The 21889-nt window shown below is 39.9% G+C and overlaps 1 protein-coding gene across 3 annotated transcripts in view; it reads left to right on the top strand.

Annotated features, from left to right (window-relative positions):
• The window catches only part of LOC149247113 (protein SEMI-ROLLED LEAF 2-like), a 336900-nt gene that overhangs the window by 299894 nt on the left and 15117 nt on the right, over nucleotides 1-21889 (top strand). For all 3 annotated transcript variants that reach the window (XM_089458129.1, XM_089458131.1, XM_089458130.1), the window contains exons 16-18: nucleotides 5546-5737; nucleotides 5881-6018; nucleotides 6273-6410. In XM_089458129.1, the coding sequence (XP_089314255.1) occupies nucleotides 5546-5737; nucleotides 5881-6018; nucleotides 6273-6410 (468 nt within the window). The remainder of the gene's footprint in view (nucleotides 1-5545; nucleotides 5738-5880; nucleotides 6019-6272; nucleotides 6411-21889) is intronic.

The following is a 21889-nucleotide window of genomic DNA, read 5'->3' as shown; positions in this document are numbered from 1 at the left end:
CAACATATTGAAGGACAAGATCAGGGGGAAGAGTTGGTTGAGCCTCCTATCGCCACTGGTAGATCTAGCAAAGAAGTACGACAAACACTGAGGGATGGGTAGGAGTTTGTTGGAGCTCATAGAGACGAGAAGAGGCAACATAGACAACCAGATAGATACCAGGCATTGGTAGCTCAGGTTGAAAAATCCTCTAGCTTTTAGGAAGTTGTTCAACACCAAGTATGGGTGGATGCCATGGTGGAAGAATACAACTCCATCATGATGAATGATGTTTGGGAAGTAGTACCTAGACCAGAAGATAGATCAGTTGTAGGATCACGATGGATCTACAAGATCAAGTATGCTGCAAACGACAGTATAGAGAAGTACAAGGCAAGGTTCCTGGCAAAGGGGTATGCTCAGAAAGGAAGAATAGACTATGAACAAACCTTTGCCCAAGTTGCTCGATACACCTCTATCAGATCTATTATATACCTAACAGCGCAAACGGGATGGGAGATTCACCAGATGGATCTCAAGATAACATTCTTGAACGAAGTGATAGAAAAGGAGGTGTATATAGAATAGCCCGAGAAGAAAAATCATGTTTGCAGGTTAAAGAAAGTCCTGTATGGGCTCAAGTAGGCACCTAGAGCATGGTATGGTCGAATTGATCATTACTTGCAATAGTTGGGATTTGTCAAGAGTGATGTTGATCCCAATCTCTACTATTTGTTGGTAGAGAATGAGCCACTTATTCTAGTATTGTATGTAGATGACCTATTCCTAACTAGGTCATCCAGGCTCATCCAGGATTGCAAGAAGAATCTTGAAGCTGAATTCAACATGAAGGACTTGGGATTGATGCATTATTTTTGGGGTTGGAAGTTTGGCAGAAGAATGGGGAAATTTTCCTTGGACAAGGAAGGTACGCTACATAAATTCTGAAGAGATTCATAATGCAGGATTGTTGACCCATGGCTACTCCCATGATCACCAACTGGAAGAAAATAGATGCATCAGAAGACAAGGAAGTAGATCCCACCTTGTATAGGCAACTCATTGGGTCGCTTATGTATCTGGTCAACACTAGGCTAGACATTTGTTTTGTTGTCAACACTCTTAATCAATTCATGGTAGAACCAAAAAGAGTGCATTGGACAACAGCAAGACACATTCTTAGGTATGTACACGGAAAAAGCAGATATGGGTTGAAGTACTCCCGAGGGGAGAACGTCAGTTTGAATGGGTTCACTGATGCAGATTGGGCAGGTAATTCAGTAGATTGAAAAAGTACCTCGAGGTACTATTTCAGTGTTGGATCAGGGATGATGATTTCTTGGTGCAGCAGGAAGCAGAAATCAATAGCGATGAGCTTAGCAGAAGCAGAATATATGGCAGCGAACACAGCTACATGCGAAGCCATATGGCTCAAAAAATGGCTTGTGAGCTTATTCAGAAAAATGATGGAAGTGACCAAGGTTTAATGTGATAATCGGAGTTGTATCAAACTCTCTGAGAATCCAGTATTTCCTGATTGGTCGAAACATATAGATATCTGTTGTCACTTTATTAGAGACTTTGTTCAACGTGTTAGTTTTTGGTAGCATCGGATGAGCTTTAGCCATGAAAATTGGTGGAGAGGCTAAGGCACATGAGTTATAAAGAACCCATAAATCGTTTGGTGAAATTCCACCTGGATTGTATTTTATTAAAATAATTAAGATTTTTAATGGGGTTACTAAGTCTAAACTTAGGAAAATTAAAGTATTAAAGGGTATTAATCAAAATATGGGTGACAATGTTCTAGAAAACGGATTAAGTCAAGTTTTAATCTTAGTCGTTGATTAGAGACTTAATCTCGGCCATTGAAGTCTTAATGAGAAAAGTATAAGGAGGCTTGGGGTTCATTTAGAAACACACACGAAGAGAACAAATTAATCTGGAGTTTGATTTCTGGGGCTAGGAAGCTGAGAATTCGAATTGAGTGATCATTTTGTAGCAGAGGAGCAGGGATAGTTTGGGAGTACTGAGAGAGAGGCAAAGAGAAGCTAATGGAGGCAGTGCAACAGCTAGAAGGACTGACGTTAGGCCAATCTAGGCCCACACAGGCCTGACACAAAGCCAGAAGGGCCAGCCCAGAAGCAGTAGTTGCCCTTACACAGAATGCCGGAACTGCCGGGGAAATGCCAAGAAGGTTGGCGCAGTAGGCAATAGAGACAACGCAGAGCTGGCACAGAGCTTGTAAGGTTGACACAGGGCCAGCGCAGAGGTAGCCGAGGTTAGCCAGTTTTGCTACAGGATCAGCTAGAATCTGCCTAGTGAAGTGAGGTAAAATTCACTCAGTTTTCTGCCATTGTATTTTCTTTGTCACTGGATTGTCAGGAGGGCATCCAGTATTGTATTTAGAACTACTTCTTAATAATATAAAACCTATGTTGCCAAGAAACGTGAGTTCGGGGACGGGGACAGGGACGGGTACGTCATTTTTTGAAACATGGTGCATGGGTTCGTCGAGGGTATATATATATATATAAATATTATATTTTATAAATTATAATATATATGAATTTGTATATTTTTCAACTTTAAACAAGAAAACTAAAATATTTATGATTTAACCGTATTGATTTCAGAGGTTAAAGGCTGATCAAATATCCTCTTTCAAGAGATAATAGAGCCCAATTTATGTATCCTTATTCACTGTCCAGATTTCAAGATTTTTGCCAAATCCTGTAGCAGCTTGCCTACTCAAGAAATCAAGTTAATTGCAGAAGCTCTGACAATCAGCAAGTTTAAGTTCTTATCAGATGGAGCATGTTCCAGGTGTGTCCTTCGCAATGGCATTGTAAAATTTGGGAAATTTGCTCTTAAACAATATCAGACTTTGCCTTGTTAAACAACGATTTTTCAGAGAACAAGCTATGTTTATTGCTGATCCATCTCTGCTGTAGAAGACTGATTTTAATGGCTGAAGATCTATTATTTAAAGGCTGATATTCCATTTATATATTGCTGTAATGCTACCAGGTTCCACCGTTTTGACCTTCACTACATCTATTGGTGTCTAGTTAATTGCATGGTTGTTTATGCTCAGAAATTTTCATCATTTTAAGTTGTAACAGCAGTGAAAGTCTAATTCTGAGTTTATAAATAAGTTGTCTAGTTATTTGAAGCATTTTCCCATTGCTGCAATGACCCCTGTCCATGTCACTTGAGAGAAAATATAAAACCAACATCTACAACAGTTGTCCTTCAACTATTTGATAAAATACCTCAATTAAGACTCATTGAAACTCAATTAAAAACTCAAAAATTTTAAGAGAAAATTGAGTATATTTGAGTTGGGAATATTACATCTACATCGACACTTTGCAATCCTTTCCGATGTATCAATCGAACCCGATTTATGATTTCAAAGTCTCGGGTTCTTTCAAGAAGAACCGGGTTCTTCAGGGTTCTTCTCAGAGGGACCCGTGCCAACACCCGGAATGTGGGGACGAGAACCCAGGCCGGTTCGAGAACCCCACCCCTGGGTTCGGGAACCCATGCAACATAGTATAAAACCCTCAGAGCTGCTACACCGATTTTCTCGCATTGGGTTTTTCTGGGGACTATTTTGTCCAAAAATAACTGTGTCCTATGTATCTTGTTCTTTGCTCAGTTTTTTGTTTCATGTAATCAAATTTAAAGTAGTGTAGGCTGCCGAAGTAATTTAGTTCAGTATTCAAAAAATAACTTGATAATGTATATTAAAATCGAGTAGGAAAAGTAAATTCAGTTTTTGCTGCAATAGGGGTTCCTTGGACTAGTAATTTTCACACAACGTGGGGTAATACAACTACAGTTTGTCCCCATAGGAGAGCAGGTGGCCAATATACTCACAAAGGCTCTCGGAAGAGCTAAGTTTAGGGACAGTTGGCAGTTGCAATGCCAACAACAGCACAGATGCAGACATTCAGAGGGAGCTGTAGTACAAATGTAGCATTGATAGTGGTAGTGTCAAAGGCAACAATACAGTTACTTCAACAATGCAGTAGTTGGTAGACAGCATGTCAGACATCAACATCGCAGAGGACGATGATTCAGAGTCAGAGCAGTATGCAGTAACAGTATATTGCGAGAGCACATTCCTTGCTAAGAGGGAGTGTTGATTTGGGGTAGCATCGGTTGTGCTCTAGGCCTCAAAATTTGCAAGAAGGCTTAGAAACATGCATTCTCCAATACCTAGAAATCATTTTGGGAAATTCCACCCGGAAACAGTTTTATTAAAATAATTAATTATACTAAATGGGATCTTAAGTCTAAACTTAGGAAATTAAAATAATAAATGGGTATTAATCTAAACTGTGGATGGAACTTCTAAAAGAAGCAAAGATCAAGTCAAGTGATCTTTACCATTGATTAGAATCTAATCTGGGTCGTTGAATGATCAATGAGAGGATTATAAGAAGAGACTTGATGGGCACTTGGAGAATACACCAGAGGCAGATACTCAGTTACCTGTGTAATATCGATTTTCTCACTAGTCAAAGTTCAGCAAGAGAAAATCGAATCAGAGGGAGAGTTGTAGGTGAGAAAGATAGTGAGGGTATCAACATATTCAAAGAGTGCAAGGTAGCAAGACACAGAGCAGGAACACGGTGACGCAGAAAGAGGCAGCGCAGAGGCAGTTCAGAGCCTGAGTGGACAGCTTGACGCTGAGCCTAGGAGAGCAATTTGACGCAGAGAGGATCGAAAGGATTCCAAGGAAGAGGTGCTTCACTTGGGGTAGAACTTGGTCAAGAAGTGTCTGTAATGGTTGCAGAGGGCTCCGACAATGTGCTAGTACCCAGTTGGCAACCCTCACCTTCATCCATCAGACCTTGGAGACCCTGAGATCACTAGCTTCATTGCTTGATCTCTCTCTCTAACTCTCCCTCTCTTGACAGGTTCTTGTGTTGTCCACTTTTACAGCCTTGGACATACTAACATGTTGTTTGTATTTTGTATCACCGTACCTTTCTCACAGTTATATATACATGTGTTTTATCTTGAGGATGCACTACCGTAGGTTTCTTTCTTTCTTTATGTTATTTTTGGAATTCTCTAGAAGCCATACGTGTACTCCCTCATTGTATTCATACTGGGTTGTATTCTTCAGTCCCATTGACCTACTTTTGTGGTCATTTGTTGGACGTTAATAAAATTATCTTATTTTATTCGTCTTTTATATATCGTATTCTTTATTATTCTCATATTATATTTATGCCAATGTGGGTATAATTATTTCACTGGTATCAGAGCAAGGGGTTGGCTGCTGTTGTACAGCTGCCACTGTATGGACCATAGGTTTAGCATAGTTTTGCAAATGCTGAATTTTTCTTCTGTTTTACTGTATATGAATTTCTTGAGCCATTTCAAAGAACCTTTTCATATTTACGGGACTTCATATTTCCCAAACCGAACTAAGCAACACAAGAACGGTATTATTCTTTTGCTTTTTACTAAAGCACCAATATTGTTCTTACAGTATGTAAAAGTTCAGTACACTTTCCTAAATGAAAAGATTTTTTTTCTGTTCCAGGATGATCCATACCTGGAGCTCTCAGAAGACGATCGGCTTATTGTTAAAGCTCATGCAGATTTGAAGGAGTATGGGTCAATATCAGATGATGGTGCTTCCTTATCCTCACTTTTGGCTGTGATGCTGACTGAGAGCGAGTCCAATGAAGCACTGGTTCATATGATAGTCCAAGCTTTGTGTACATCATCTGATGTAAGTTTAATTTGTAGCATTAGCAGTGTTTATTTTATTTTATTTATCATAGTAAAGAATTTGTGGAAAGTGGCAGTTTTCAGTACAATATTGATTGGTGTAGTTAAATTTCTCTTTTCCCTGTATGTTCTGTCATTTTGCAGGATGATGGAAACATAGCCAAAGAATTGTCAGAAACATTTTCTCCGGTTGATGGATTTGCTTTTGGTCCTCAACTCCTTCTGGAGTCTGGCAATGGCCATAAAGCAGGGTTTTCCAAGGAATCACTTTCATTTGATGAGGTCTGTCCAAATGTGTATAAAAGTTTCATCTAAACATATTTGGAAACAAATAACATTGAAATATGGGAGCAAGGAAGTCCTTTTCGTATTGACATAGACAGGAACCCTAAGGAGCTATAGTGGGAAGGGAAACATTGATTAAAATTCTGTGAATTTTCTTTCTTTATGTTTGAAGTGTTAACTTGTTTGTAATGAAATTCTTGTGATTTTAATCTCTATAGAGAACTTAAAGAGGATAATGTTAATGTGATCAGGCTTTACCGGCAAGTTCTTGCATGGATGAGGACCTCATAAGTGAGACGTCTGCTGCAGATATACCTCGTATTCTCTCCAAAACTTATGTTCCCGCCCCTCCACCACATATCATAAGTGTTGGCCAATTATTGGAGTCGGTATGTTACTTTTGTTCTTATAACCCAATGAAATTGCCACGCATTTAACTCTCGTGATCAACATGATTGAATTCATTGTTTTTTTATGTGATGATTTCTTTGCGATGGAGACCAGTAAGATTTGATATAAAGAATATGGTATTTATAAGTTATAATCATATAATGCTATAAATTATACTCTCCTTTGCTTAAATTACTACTTGAGCATTGTTAATTGATATCATGTGTGTTGTTAAAAATAGAAAAAGGGGGATTTTAAATAATAGCTCGAGCAACTTTTTTTTGTTGAAAAATATTGTAATGTTCACTTTCGGAATATCTTGGAGAAACTACAAAATTTCTGAGTTTATTTGGTTTTGGTCACTGTGGTGTTTTGTCAAATGGTTGGCATACACTGTGCTGAAGGTGTTTTCTTTATATGTTTCATGTGAAAGTACTTCAGCGCCAAGCAAACATTATGAAAGTACTTCAACTGCTGATATATAATTTTCAATAGAATAAGAGGGTACACATAAATTTCTTTGACACCTTTTTGCAAACAGTTAGTGTGCATGCTCCAGAATTTACTGTCAATAAATAACACTGAACTTTGAAAAAACAGTTTGATAGCAACTTAAAAGGGAACCTGAACCAATAGCATAGGAAAAATCTGATTCTTTCATTGATAGCGATATTCAGAAAATTACAATGGCCACTGCAAGATGATACCAGGAAAGCACTCCACACTGACATGGCAATCTGATTTGACAATTCAGCCATTTAATTCCAGCTGCTACAGGTCTGATAAAGTTTCTTGGTTGCGCCAGAATCACAGACAGGCTGTTACAGGATCACAAAATTCAGCCCAAATGAAGATCTTTAATTCTGGAATGAATGCACAGTCAATACAAGGTGTGTTCGGCCACCAACAGCTACAGGATGAAGAACTCAGATCAAGAAGCCTTCAGATCTGGAACTGATCATAGTTGTGCAACAGTTGGCCCCCTTTGTTACAGGAAGAGGAATTCAGCCAGCCTTAATACCCACTGTAATTGCGTCCTCAATATATAGGAATTATGTCCAAAGTACACATGCTATTCGATCCTTGGGTGCTGGAACTAGTGTTTTTAAACCCGGCTGGCTCGGAACCAACTCAGCTGAGTTGGTCCGAGTCGGTCAAAAAAAATTTGACCCGGCTATTGAACCGGTTCGGCCGGCCGGGTTAATACCGGGTATTAACCTGGCCGGCCTGGCCGAGTCCGTATCCCTAGTGTTGATATGCTATTCATGGTAATGTTAAATTCTTAAAGTAAAAGGAATGACTCAAGATGTTTGAGAGTGATTCCGGCCTCATTGGATTTCATATGGACTCGGGAGCGCGGGAGCGATCGCTCCCTGAATCGCTCCCTCACAGACCAGGGAGCCCAAATTTTTTTACGGGAGCGCGGTCCCGAAAATCGCTCCCGTCCGGGAGCGATTTTGGGAGCGTGCTCCCGACCCGCTCCCGACCCGCTCCCGCCCGGAGCGCGCTTCGGGAGCGGGTTCGAAGGGGGGGGGGGGGGGCGCTCCCCCGCAACACTGATATGGAGAAAGTAGAATTTTAGATTTCATTCAAAATCTAGCAGACTTATCAGTTTTTCAGGATTTCAGGATTGGGGGTTTGCAATGTTTCCATTGAATTTTGTCATGTATTAGGGTATGGAACTCGTATTTAATCAAGAGCACCAATCCCTCTATGTACCTTGATGTTAGTGACATTGGTTGTTGAACTCTTCCGGATTCGCTCCCAAACTGGGAGCTTTTGAAAATGTCGCTCCCGCTCTTGTTTTCGCTTTGGCTCCCCGCTGTCGCTCCCGCTCCCAAGTAACACTGAGCCAGATGATGGTTGCAACTCTAGCAGTAGCCAGTAGTACTGGTCACAGACTTTTGTTGTAGAGGCCATTTCTAGCCTCCTTGGTTATGTGTTTTTGTTTTGATCTCTATATCATCATCGTGTATGTATTGCATAGTGCACTGGGTGCCATTTTGATATAATGGATATATTCATGAGCCTACTTTGATCATATGTTGTCTTCTATCTATATTCTAATGCTGTGTGTTTGGAAACATGAATGAAAATCTTAAAAATGATGTGTTTTTATAAAAAATAAATATTTAATGGATTTTTTACAACGACCGAGTCATTGAAATCGAGGCGGCCAAGTCGATACCGAGTCGAAGTCGGAGTCGGAGTCGACCCTTGGCCAAGTCGGAGTTTTAAAACATTGGCTGGAACTTGACACAAATACCACAACCTCCTTTAAAGTGATTCAGCCTCCTTTATAACAGAAATTAATCTCTGTAAAATGCTGATCACACCTAGGAGAAGTGATGAGAGGTCTCGGCCCTCATTAAAAACACTTTGGCACTGATAAATCTGTGGTACTAATTACTATCACAAGATGAAATGCGAATTCCTCTTTGGCACCTTCTGATCTCAGGGTATAAATTAAATCTGGAAATGAGCATAGAATTTGTCCCCAAGTTTGTTCTCTCAGTCTTGGCAAATTTCCTTCAAGTTTCAACCTTCAAAGCTTGGTACTCGACCTTCTTGGAAGAGATGAAATCGACCCTCATGGAGATGATATGACCTTGCAAACACTGATTTAAATGATGGTAGATTCTCTACAATGAACACAATGGAAGATCTGAAATAATCAGTGTTCCACGGGGACGCGTCCCCCAGGGTTGGGTGGGTGCACCCCTCACACCCCATGCACCCAGGACTGGGGGATGTCTAGGGAAACGTTTCCCCACGCCCCCCTTTTGGGGAGACGCGGGAGAGACGTAGGGGGGGCGTTTCCCCAGTGTGGGGGACGCGACTCCCCAAAAAGGGGATGCCTGGGTGTCCCCCCTCAGTATGGGCTATGCGTTCCCCGTTAAATTTGCTTGTAAACAATGATTTATGACAAGGAAAACCTAGTATTTGAGCATATTTTCATACTAATGCTAATTCATGCTAATGTATTTGACCAAAATGAAAGATAAAGGAGAATGTGACTTTTACTTAAATTTTTAACATAACCATGAAATGACTCGAGATGTTTGAGAATGGTTCTGACCTCATTGGATTTCATATGGAGAAAGTAGAATTTTGGATCTCACTCAAAATCCAGCAAACTTAACAGTTTTTCAGGAATTTAGGATTCGATGGAATTAGTATTTAATTAGGAGCACCAAGCCCTCTTTGTACTTTAGAGTGACTTTTAGACTCATCACTCCACTGTTTTCGAGTTTTAGTTATATCAATTTACTATTCCAGTATTCAAATTTCAATATCTATTATAGTCTATTATGCTTAGTACTAATTAGATTCTAGAATGGTGAATGATGAATTCTAATTTTAAATCAATTTAGAATCTAGAATGATGAATTGAATTTTTAAATCAATGTAGATTCTAGAATGGTGAATAATGAATAATGAATATGGATTGGAGTATTTCATTATTGAATCTCGTGATCTATGGATGAATCATGTATGTATTAGTAAGGATGATGAGTATGGATCAATGTATTTCATTATTTAATTCAATTATGTATGTATCATTGTATTTATGCTTTCATTATTCAATATGAATTTTGAAATATATATATATTAAAAAGGAATATATATATATATATACCTCGACGTGCCCCCATCCCCACTAAATTTCCCTAAAATTTGAGGGTACTCCCACACGTCCCCCTTGTGCGTCTCCCTGCACCCACGTCTCCCCGTCTCGGAGTCTTGGTGGAACATTGGAAATAATCTTTGTTCGTTTTTGGTAGCATCAGATGTGCTCTAGCCATGAAAATTGGTGGAGAGGCTAAGGCACACGAGATATCCAAAAACCAAAAATCATTTGGGCAAATTCCACCCGAATGGAGAGATATAAAAATGATTAATATTTTTAATGGGGTTACTAAGTATAAACTTAGGAAAATTAAAATATTAATGTGTATTAATATGATATGGGTGAGAAAGTTCTAAATAACGAAAATCAAGCCAGATCTAATCTTAGCTGTTGATTAGGGACTTAAGCTCGGCTGTTGAATCGTCAACCGGAAAAGTATAAGAGGAGGCTTGAGGGTAGGTTGGAGATACACCAAGTTGATCAGTCAATTCAATTTTCTAGGGCAAGGTTTGCTGAGAAATCGAGTTAGTGATCTGTTGTAACTAGGGGCAGTTCGGCGGAAGGCCGAGAATACATAACAGAGAGGCAGAGAGAGTGTCGTAGAGATAGCGCAGAGCCTAAGAAGTTTGACGCAGAGGCTGAGGAGGCCAGCGTATTAGACAGAGAGGGCCAAGAGGCTGATGCAGAGGCAATAGGGTTTGCTGAGAAATCAAGTTAGTGATCTGTTGTAGCGAGGGGAAGATCGGCAGAAGGCCGAGAATATAGAACAGAGAGGCAGAGAGAGTTTCGTAGAGACAACGTAGAGCCTAAGGAGTTTGACGCAGAGGCTGAAGACGCAGAGGGCAAAGAGGCTGATGCAGGTAGCGCAGAGGGCTGCAGAGCTAACACTGGGCTGAAGAGGCAGCGCTGAGGAATTTCTGTGGGGAAGACTAAGCGCTGGTTTGCTGACGCAGAGCCGTAGAGGGTGACGCAGTCTCCGGAGGGTGATGCAGTTCCTTAGGGTAGCGTGGAGCAGCTTTCGCTGTCCAGCTAAGGGGGTAGTCGAAGTCACTGTGAGGCTATTCATCCAGTCGCTGATTAGCCGGAATATCTGTCTCTGAAGAAAGGTACTTCTGACAAGGAAAATCTCTGAAGGGTTAGTCGTTTCTGGCACCCTAGTTGTATTCAAAAAACTGCATAATAATAAAACCCTCATATTTGCTGCATTGGTTTTCCCACATTGGATTTTTCCGGGGACTATTGTCCAAAAATAACGGTGTCCCTTGTGTTGGCTCAGTTTATTTCAGTTGTTGATTTGTATATGTGTGAAGGCTTCTATTGTGTGTTTTTTGATGTTTATATGATTAAATAACTTGTTAATGTAAAGAATAAGTAGGAGATAATAAACCAGAAATAGCAGTAGGGATTTCTGATGTGTTAGATTAAGAAATCCTCACATGGTACCCGAGCGATTGCAGATCACAGGAGGACTGAAGACACCAGCAAAAATCTAAAAATTTGCAGCAGAAGCAGCTGTCCCGAGAGACACCGTTGTTCCAGAGCAGAAGTAGTAAGCGAAGAAGTGATGCAGAACCTACGACATCATTTCGAGCCAAGGGAAGGGCCAGCGCAGAGGCAGAGAGAGGTAGAAGAGGCTAATGAAGAGCCATGTCATCCTGCTCAACCAGGTAGGACTGACGCAATTGGTCGGAGGAGCAGATTCAGCCTTTGTCGGGATTGCGCAGAGCCTAAAAGGCTCTGTTTCTTCAGTTGCCGAGACTTGGGGAGCCATGTGCAGATTGTGATTTGAGGAGCTGGTGGGACGCTGTTTCTATCGAGGTAGAACAATGTCTAAGAAGACGAAATCAAGGTAGAGGGAATCACTACCCTGACGGATTTCTATCCAAGGAATCTAGATCCAAGATGCAGTTGCAAGGAGGATTGTAGAGCACTGGTTCTTCAGCTTGCCAGAGCGTTTCTAGGAGGGAAATCAGGACTCAGAGGTAGATTTCTAAGAGGGGAGTCGAGACTTATACGTAGTCCAGAAGAGGAGTTGAAATGGCACTGAACGAACTAAGGAATTAGGACAGGTTGGATGGGGCTTCCAACTTTCTCATCGAGAAGGCCAAGATCCCGACAGTCCTGGATCGATATTGAATCAAGGACTATGCCTTGAAAGTAGTGGCTATCCCAATTGACCCAACTGAGAAAGAGAAGTATGAGGATGCCCAGGCGAGGGCGAAATGCATGATCCTTGATGGGGTCAAAGATCATGTCATACCACATATTGCTGAGAAGAACAAACAAAGAAGATGTGGGACACTTTGACAACCTTATACCAGGGTTCTTTCGTGCAACAGAAAATGCTATTAGAGAATCAACTGAGGTCGTATCAGATGCAGAAGGGAGAGCAGATAGATCCATTCCTTCTCAGGTGGCAGGAGATTCACGACTAGCTTACTTTCGTGGGGTCTACACCAGATCCAGATTTTATGGTCAAGACTGCCCTAAATGCAGTCTCCGAGGAGTCGAAGACATTTTTCCAAAGTATTTTGGGCAAGGCTACTCTTCCCAGTTGGGAGGAGATGTGCGTAGCTCTTTGACAGGAAGAGATCAGGAGGTTGACCAAGGCAGGGAGTAGTGGTAAGGGAGTCAGAGTCAAGGAGGAGGAGGAGGAGGATGCAACTCTCGCATCTGCGGGACAACAGGGGCTGCAAAAGAGGAAGAAGAAGGACATCTCCAAGGTTAAGTGCTTCCATTGTGGGGAGCTGGGACATTATGCATACCAGTGTCCAAGGAAGAAAAGCAAAGGAGAGGCTTCTTATTCAAAGGCAGCTCCAGCGAAGGCGGAGAAAGAGGTCGAGACTGATGACGATTGTGCCATGAGTGCTCATGCACCTCTAGAAAAGAGGTGGGGAGACATTGAGTTGTAGTTAGGAGGACTACATACTACGAGCAGGATCCTTGAGGTACCCAAACTCTTGGATCATATCCGGTTATGGGAGTCCTTAACGACAGTAGCATGATGACAGATGTCGGGTGTAGCACTGCAAGTTTGACTCAAAATACAAATTGCAAATTTCTGCAATTTTGGACAATGGCTACCAAAAGCCTCCCACCATTGTGCTGTAAAAAACATAGGAGTGTAACGAGTTAGCTCAACAAAATTACAAATTATATCTGACTTTCAAATTATAAACGATTTAACAAAATAAGTATTAAGAATTTGAAAATTGAAATTTTTGTTTACCTGGCTCATCTGCTTCCCTTGCAATCTTTGCTAGGTTCTCCCCAAAGGTACCTGAGGCAGTGCTGAAGGTTGTGCCCTGTCGGTGTATCTCCAGCTGATCACACTCCATTGGGATCATGCAGCCAATGCAGTCAATCAATACATCTCTAACCTCCGCCCTCAAAGCTCCTATCACCTTAGCTTTATAATGATACCGTGGGTTCAAAAAATACCTAGCTGCATGTATAGGGCGATGGAGTTGATTGTTCCATCTTTCATCAATGATTGGCCAAATGGACCCATACTTAGCCCACTTTATCCTTGTATGCCCTCTTTATTTGCTTCTTTGCTTGATCCATAGCCTCATAAATGAAGCTCATAGCCAATCTTTTCCCATCCACCAACCACAACACCTTAACCAGTGGCTCAACAAGCTTCACAATCTCTGCTGCCTTTCTCCAAAATATTTCTTCATTAACTTTCTTTTTCAATTCTTTGCCTTCCAGTTTGTGAGACCACTGGCTTTGACTCCATTCTTCACTAGAAAAAATCTTTTGCAAGTTTCTATGTTGTGAAAGCATAGATTGCAATGCCAAAAAATGAGTAGCAAATCTAGTGATGGCAGGCCTAATAATATCCCTGCCCCCTGTGTGTTTCATCCTCAAGCTCAAAATCCATGAATGATTGTAGATAAATTTTGTTATGCTTCTGGCATGATCTACAGTGTTTTTGACCCAAGGTCCCAATCTAATTTGCTAATATCCTCAAGCGTGAGGTCTATGCAATGTGCAGCACATGGGGTCTAAAAGATGGTCCTGTGTTTTTCCTCTAACAGTTTACCAGCAAGAACATAGTTAGAGGCATTATCTGTGATGACTTGAACAACATTAGCCACCCCCACCTCCTCAACAACCTCATCCAATAACTAAAACAACAATTGCCCATATTTTACCTTATTAGATGCATCAACTGATTTTAGAAACATGGTTCCTTGTGGGTAGAAGATAAGAAAGTTTATGATGGTACGGTTTCTTTGATCAGTCCATCCATTTGACATGATGGTACATATTGTTCTTGCCCATGAGTCCTTGAAATCTTTCAAATAGTCATTAATGGATAAAATTTATTTCTGCAAACGATACCCCCTTAGCTCATGCATAGTAGGGCCTTTGAAACCTTTTCCAGCAGCATGTATGACATCAAACATAGGCTCATAATATGGTGAATGGGAAGCATTGAAGGGGATATCAACATCATACCACCATCTAGCTATGTAATCACAAGCAGTCTCCCTCAATTCTTTCTTCCAATGGTCATTTAAAGTGGGCTGCATTTGAATTCTACTAGCTTGAGGACCATGTGCATCTGATAGAGAGGAGGGAGTGAAATAACTTTTGATATTCATATCACCCTTTTTCATTTTACCCTTTCCCTTTTCTTGAATAGACTCAAAAGAGGGAGGAACATATCAGAAGGGATTGGATGCATAAGTACAAGGGATAGAGGAAGAACCCTCAAAATCAAAATGGGGGTTGGTAGCCAACATTTTTTGTATATACCTCTTCCTCCCAATTTCAACTCTTTTTGCCTAGCCTTATCTTCTTTAAACATAAAGCTGGCTAACAAATCATTCCTAATCTCCCCAATTTCTGGTGAGGTACATGGAGTAATTTGGCCTCTAATCCCTGCCAAGTGTTGTTTCAACCTATTAATGCCCCCACTTCCTTCCTTAATTTTCCTATGGAAAAATTTGCAATGCATTTGACTATCAGCCATTTCAACATATGCCCAAGCAGCATCTTTCACTCTAGGTGCCATTTTTTGACTTGGAAATGGAGTAATTTGGCCTCTAATCCATGCCAAGTGTTGTTTCAACCTATTAATGCCCCACGGCCTTCCTTAATTTTCCTATGGAAAAATTTGCAATGCATTTGACTATCAACCATTTCAACATATGCCCAAGCAACATCTTTCACTCTAGGTGCCATTTTTTGACTTGGAAATGAAAGCAAAAAATCTGAAAATGAAAACAAACAAAAAAAACTTTGATTCAATGTTCATTTCTTTCACAAAAAACACTCTTTAGGATTTCCAGATTTGCACATAAAATTTAATAAGCAAAAGCAAATTTTCACAAGTGAAAAAAAATACCTCCAGGCACAAACTACTTCCTCAAGTTTGCTCCAAGAAACCAACTCCTCAATGGAAAATGCTGCTCCAAATGGCTGCCCAAGAAGCTCCTCACTCCAGCTACAATGCTTGTCCAAGACTCCTCACTGCTGCTCCAAAAACAAACTCAACAACTCCTCACAAACTCTCATTGAAATTCTCACTCAAATGCATGAGATCGCTATGAGAGAATGAGAGGGGTTGGGTGGGTTAAATAGGGTTTAGGAGACGGGAATGGACCCCAAAGACCAAATAGGCAAACTATAAACTGGTTTGGAGTCCCCCAATTTTTATTTTTTTAAATCGCAGTTTACAGGATTTTGTGGGCCGTAGTCTCTAACTCGGCCGAGCCGGCCGAGTTAATACCGAGCTGGCCGAGTTGTTAGACAACTCGGCCGGCTCGGTATTAACCTGATTGGCCGAACTGTTTCCATGGCCGGGTCAATATTTTGGACATCGGCTCAGACCAACTCGGCCGAGTCGATTCCGAGCTGGCCGGTTCTGAAAACAATGCTGGAGAGACAGCGCAAAGCCTAAAAAGGTTGACGCAGAGGTAGACAAGACTAATGCAGAGGCTGAGGAGGCCAGTACAAAAGACACAGAGGGCCAAGAGGCTGACGTAGGCAGTGTGGAGGGCTGCAGAGCTGATGTTGGGCTAAAGAGGCAGCGCTGAGGAATTTTCGTGGGGCAAACTGAGAGTTGGTTAGCTGATGCAGAGCCATAGAAGGCGACACAGTTCCTAAGGGTAGCTTGGAGCAGGTTTTGCTGTCCAACTTAGGGAGCATTCGAAGTCACTGTTAGGCTATTCATCTGGTTGCTGATTAGCCAGAATATCTGTCTTCGAAGAAAGGTACTTCTGTAAAGGAAAATCTCTGAAGGGTGAGCCATTTCTGGCACCCTAGTTGTATTCAGAAAACAACATAATAATAAAACCCTCATATCTGCTGCATCGGTTTTCCCACATTGGTTTTTCCGGGGACGATTGTCCAAAAAAAACGGTGTCCCTTGTGTTGTCTCAGTTTATTTCAGTTGTTGATCTGTATATTTTTGAAGGTTGCTATTGTGTTTATTTCAATGTTTATATGATTAAATAACTTGTTAATGTAAAGAACAAGTAGGAGATAATAAACCAGAAATAACAATAGGGATTTCTGATGTGTTAGATTCATAAATTTTCACAATCTTCCCAGAGAGCTAACTAGGGTGGCACTCAAAGTCCCGAAATTAGCCTTGAGTTTCAATTGAAACTCTTGAAACTCGCTTGAGCTTCTTTTCTATCTCAAGAGATAGATAGGAATAGAGTGATTTGCAATTGAGTTCCTCCTTTTATAATTCTTCATGGAGCCTCCCTCTAGCTTCTAGATTCTCCTTTTTTCCTATTATTTCATTGATGGGGGCCATTTTCTGCTAGGAGACTTTTGTCGCCATTTAAATAAAATAATACTTTTCCGCCATTCCAGAAAAATAATAAGTTGTCTCCATTCTCCAATAAAACATTATTTTGCCGCCATTCTCCATTAAAATAATAATTTGCCTCCCTTTTCCAATAAAATATTATTTTTTTGCCATTCTCCATTAAAATAATAATTTCCATCTTTCTCCCACAAAATAATATTTTCCCTAAAATAATAATTTGTCACCATTCTCCAATAAAACATTATTTTGCCGCCATTCTCCATTAAAATAATAATTTGCCTCCCTTTTCCAATAAAATATTATTCTTTGCCATTCTCCATTAAAATAATAATTTCCATCTTTCTCCCACAAAATAATATTTTCCCTTTTTTATTTAATATTACCAAAAATTGGCAAAACTCCTTAGTGATTTTTACATTCACAAAATTGGGAACATTACAAATATTGCCTACATTTACAGAAAAATATTTACAACCAGAGAACCAAAAACTGGAAGGTATGTACAATGAATTTCATAACCTCTTCCAATGAGCTACAAAACCAAATGTAAATGTAGAGTACTTTGTACAATCCAAAGTTTGGGCAAGTTTGATCAGTAAAGCTCCTTTTGCCAACCACCGATGATGAATCTCAACCTTCCGTACCGAACTAAAGGCAGACAAAGAACTAACCTCATGTTCAAAAACAAATTTACAACTCAGTTTTCACAAAACAAATAGCACCACTATCCTCAAGCAATGCCAATGCCTAGAGAAAACATTGTGAACAAAATCACAACCATCCCCAAACAATGATGCTTTCCAGTGATCCCTACCCTAAAGAAGCACTGATTGATGATCCTCAAACCAAATCCAACAATTCTTGAAAAATCAACAGTCCTAGAAGATATGCCTAATTAACTCCAACAATTGCCAAATATGGAATGGTTGTCCGACATGCCAGTGTTGGCTAACTTGGCCTTAGACTGAATGCCTTGTGAAATGGTAGGCCTAGCAAACACACTTGCTTATAAGAAAGGAATATAATCTGAACATTGTGCAAGCACCTCACCCAATGCTCCTTCAAATCCTTAGATACCCAATAAGTATTCAAAACTAGGGAAAGAGAATACCTTGGATGAAGATTTGGATACAATTGTTGGAAATCATACTACAACAACTTGAAAGGAATGAAGCCAAAAGGTACATACTCATTATTCTTTTCTTAAAAGATGGTTGGGACTTAGTAAGTGTGGGCAAAAGCCTAGCATGAGCTCTAGCCCCCTCATTAGCCATCACCCAGTTCCTTAGCATTTCATGCTGTATCTAAAAGGAACTCTAATGTCCCAACCCTGATGCGTGAGGAATTCCTACGTCTTTAAGGGGTATTGGAAAAGCATAAAGCAAGCTTGGTCTCCTAAGCTATGCAAGAAAGAAAGATAGATCATTAAAGTAAAGGGTGCACTAGAGGGATTGGAAAAGAGGCTGAAGAAAGGGGTAACTCATGCCTCCATGATTGCACCCTCCTCTCATTATAGTAACTCGCAGATGTTGGACCCCCTCTAGCAGGTATAGTGGATATGACTGTTATCCTTGAAGTATTTCTCACTCTAGCACCATCATTTTCACATGCACCTTTGGATTGAGGGTTTTACTGTGAAATTTTATCTATTTCAGCTACTGGAAATTATTCTTCTAACTCAAAAAGAAAAAAAATTATGCAATTTATTTTCTATGGCAAATAACGAATAAGATCATTGCTGTTATTTTCACCATAAAAATACTGCGGAGAATAAAATACTGGAAACTGAGAAATTCTAGCGCACAATAAATTTGACACAGTTATTTTTGGACAATTGTCCCCAAAAAAACCCAACTTGGGAAAACCGATGCAGTAGATGAGGGTTTTATTGTTAATGTTCAACAACAATTCTGAGTACAATAATTTAGATGCCTAGCTGGCAATCTAATCTGAAGAAAATATGGGCAAAAATATTGTGAGAATTTTCTGTCACCCCATAGCTATTTTCTGCCTCCGAAATAGCTTCCCTAGCCTCTGCACTGTGATGCCTGCGTCACCCTCTACACAATGCCTACGCCATCCCTCTGAATATTTCGGCCTTCCTTCCTTCGACTCTTCCGGGAACTGAAAAACTTCCTCTCGGAATGCTACTTCTCTCCTCTTCCACTTGCTACTCACCCTCTGGCTCTATCTTCTCTGCTAAGCTGCCACTATTGAGAAAATCAAACTGCCTGGGCAACTGAGTATCTGCATTGGATGATCTCCATCACCACATCGACTTCCTTTTATAATCCACTATTGGAGAATCAATGGTTAAGATTAAAACTTAATCAATGGCTATGATAATTTTTGGGTTGATCTGTGTGAGTTTCTAAATGATTCACGCCTTATCTGAATTGATACTAATTAATTAACCATATTCGCTAAGTTTAGACTTGGGAAAGATTTAAAAATTGGTTAATAATATAATTGGACACTTCTAGGCGGAATTTCCATAAACAATTTCCAGGTTTTGGAGATCTCATGTATTCTAGCCTCTCCACAAAATTTCGTGGATAAAACACATCCGATGCTGCAAAAACTAACACTCCTTAGCGAGGAATGTGTTCTAGCATTGTTGCTTCCTGTAGCAACACTCTGTCTCTGCATCATCTCCTGCTACGCTACTGATGTCTAGCTGCTGCTACCCTGATCCGGATTTAAATAGGAGCGCAACAAATTACAGAAATAACCATAAACACATAGATGCAGTGGAAATAATACTTCATTTCATTAATGTAAAATCTGTGTTGCACGGGTACCCGCACCCGGGGGTGGGGTTCTCGAACCCGTCCCGGGTTCCCGCACCCAAGTACCGGATTCGGGTACGGGTTCTTCCCAGACGAACCCAGAAGAACCGGGTTCTTCAAAAAAAAAATTGGGTTCTTTTCCTTTAACGGGTTCTTGGGTTCTTCGGGTGCTTGGGTTCTTGGGTTCTTTGGGTTCTTCGGGTTGGGTTCTTTGGGTTCTTCGGGTTGGGTTCTTTGGGTTCTTCATAAAAAACTATATTAAAAATATAATTAATAATATATAGTTGGATTGAGGTTAAGAACAAAGTGCATACATTTGTTGTAGGAGATAGATCACACCCACAGACAGAGGAGATCTATGCAGAATTGCAGTGACTGACAGGGTTGATGAAGGAAGCAGGGGATGTACTTGATGTGCACTTTATGCTGCATGATAAGAAACAGGAGCAGGTGGTAGTGATCATCACATGATGTGCAATAGGAGTGGTGGGAATCTGCATTGTTTTACAAGAGGAAGAAGCTTATATTTTGTTTGTGCTTTTCAGCAAGTTGTAAAGACCACTGAGTCTCATCAAAAGTGCAAGAAGTGCATATGTCGTAATTGCCACTATTCTGCCAAGTTCATAAATGAGGTTACCATGCAGGAAACCGTGCTGAGTGATTTAATCCACTTCATTATTTCCTCAACTCTGTTTTTTTGGGATTTATATTGAGGCTTAAGTAAAATAAGTTAGCTGGAAGTGCTGTATTATTGTGTTGGTGTCTCTACAAAGGGAGTGGAGGTTTGAGGACTTTTTACTGTTTTCATGTATCATGCCAAAGGCTATATCTCCCTAGGGCATTTCTCAAGGACAAGAGCGCATACAACAAGTTTGAAGTAGCATGGGTATTTTCAAAATTTTTAGGTTGAAGTTACATCAAGATATTCAACTTTTCAAGTGAATAAAAGATGTGAGTGGACTGTCGACCTCCTTGGATATATGATTGCAGAGAGCTTGTCTGGGCAGAATAGGGATCGGGCTTCAGTTAGAGACCTTTTTTTTCTTTGGAGCTTCAGGTAATGACTTATAAATAGCAGTAAAGGAATTTTCAGAGACACTCTTGTTCTATTTTTGCTCATGATGAGAAGTGTTGAAATTCAAATCTCACATAAATACATATAAGATGTAGATGTATGCACACAAATCGATGCATACATATAGACAAACATTAATGGACATAGAGAGAACAGACATTAATGGACATAGAGAGATGCACACAAGAATTATAGTTTATAGCTGTAATGTATTATTCCATATGTTGGCTTGACAAAAGACGCTTGCCAGAAAGCTGTATAATTGACTTTTTACTGATTTCATGTGTTTCATTTTTGGATGAAAATATGGTGCAGCTCTAAATTGAATAAGTTAATTGCACCAGGCAACAGATGTTATGCTTGTCTGTATAAAACAATAGTTAATATCTTCACTCTTCTTTATGGTAGCTAATACTGGGGACTTGTGTTTGAGGGTCAAACAGGTAACATAACAATTGAGAAAGGTCTGAAATTCTGTTGGATTTGGAAAATAAAATGAAAGATAAGCATAGGAAGAGAAATTGGAAGCATGGAAAAGGATGGACATTATAGCAGTGTGATCAGACAAACAATGATGCCTGCAATGTTAATATGGCAATATAGAGTTACGGAACAAGTTTGACCTGCAAAACTATATTTGATAGGATGCTTGCGTGGTATGCGGTTTCGTGGAACTCAATGACAGCACGATATGTTGACCATAACTGTTGCATGGATGCTTTCCAATTTGTGGCAGAATGCTTTGGTTTGGCATAAATCCAAACCAGGTGATCTTCACTATTATTCTGAAGGCATGTGCCAGACTGCCATCAGATGAAAATGGTAAGCATGTCCATTTATGCATTATCAGAATGGGTTTGGAAAAAATATACAAATTCAAATTTCATATATATTATTAATTATATTTTTTCAACTTTAATATATTCCATATGTATTATTAATTATATATATATGAAATATTAATTAATAATATGCATGTTTAAATGATTATCATTAAAGTTTTCTTGTTTAAAATTTAAAGTTGAAAAAATATACAAATTCAAATTTCATATATATTATTAATTATAAATTATAAATTATAAATTTATAAAATGTAATTATTAAAATTTAATATTATTATATTACCCGACGAATCCACGCACCTTGTTTCCAAAAATGCCGTCCCCGTCCCCGTCCCCGTCCCCGCACCC

The sequence above is a fragment of the Pinus tabuliformis genome, chromosome 7 (assembly GCF_031772625.1).
Source record: "Pinus tabuliformis cultivar Carrire ecotype Pingquan chromosome 7, CPIR1, whole genome shotgun sequence".
In the NCBI taxonomy this organism is placed as follows: Eukaryota; Viridiplantae; Streptophyta; class Pinopsida; order Pinales; family Pinaceae; genus Pinus; species Pinus tabuliformis.
The sequence above is the reverse complement of the archived record's forward strand: the minus strand, read 5'-3'. Positions and strand labels throughout refer to the sequence as shown.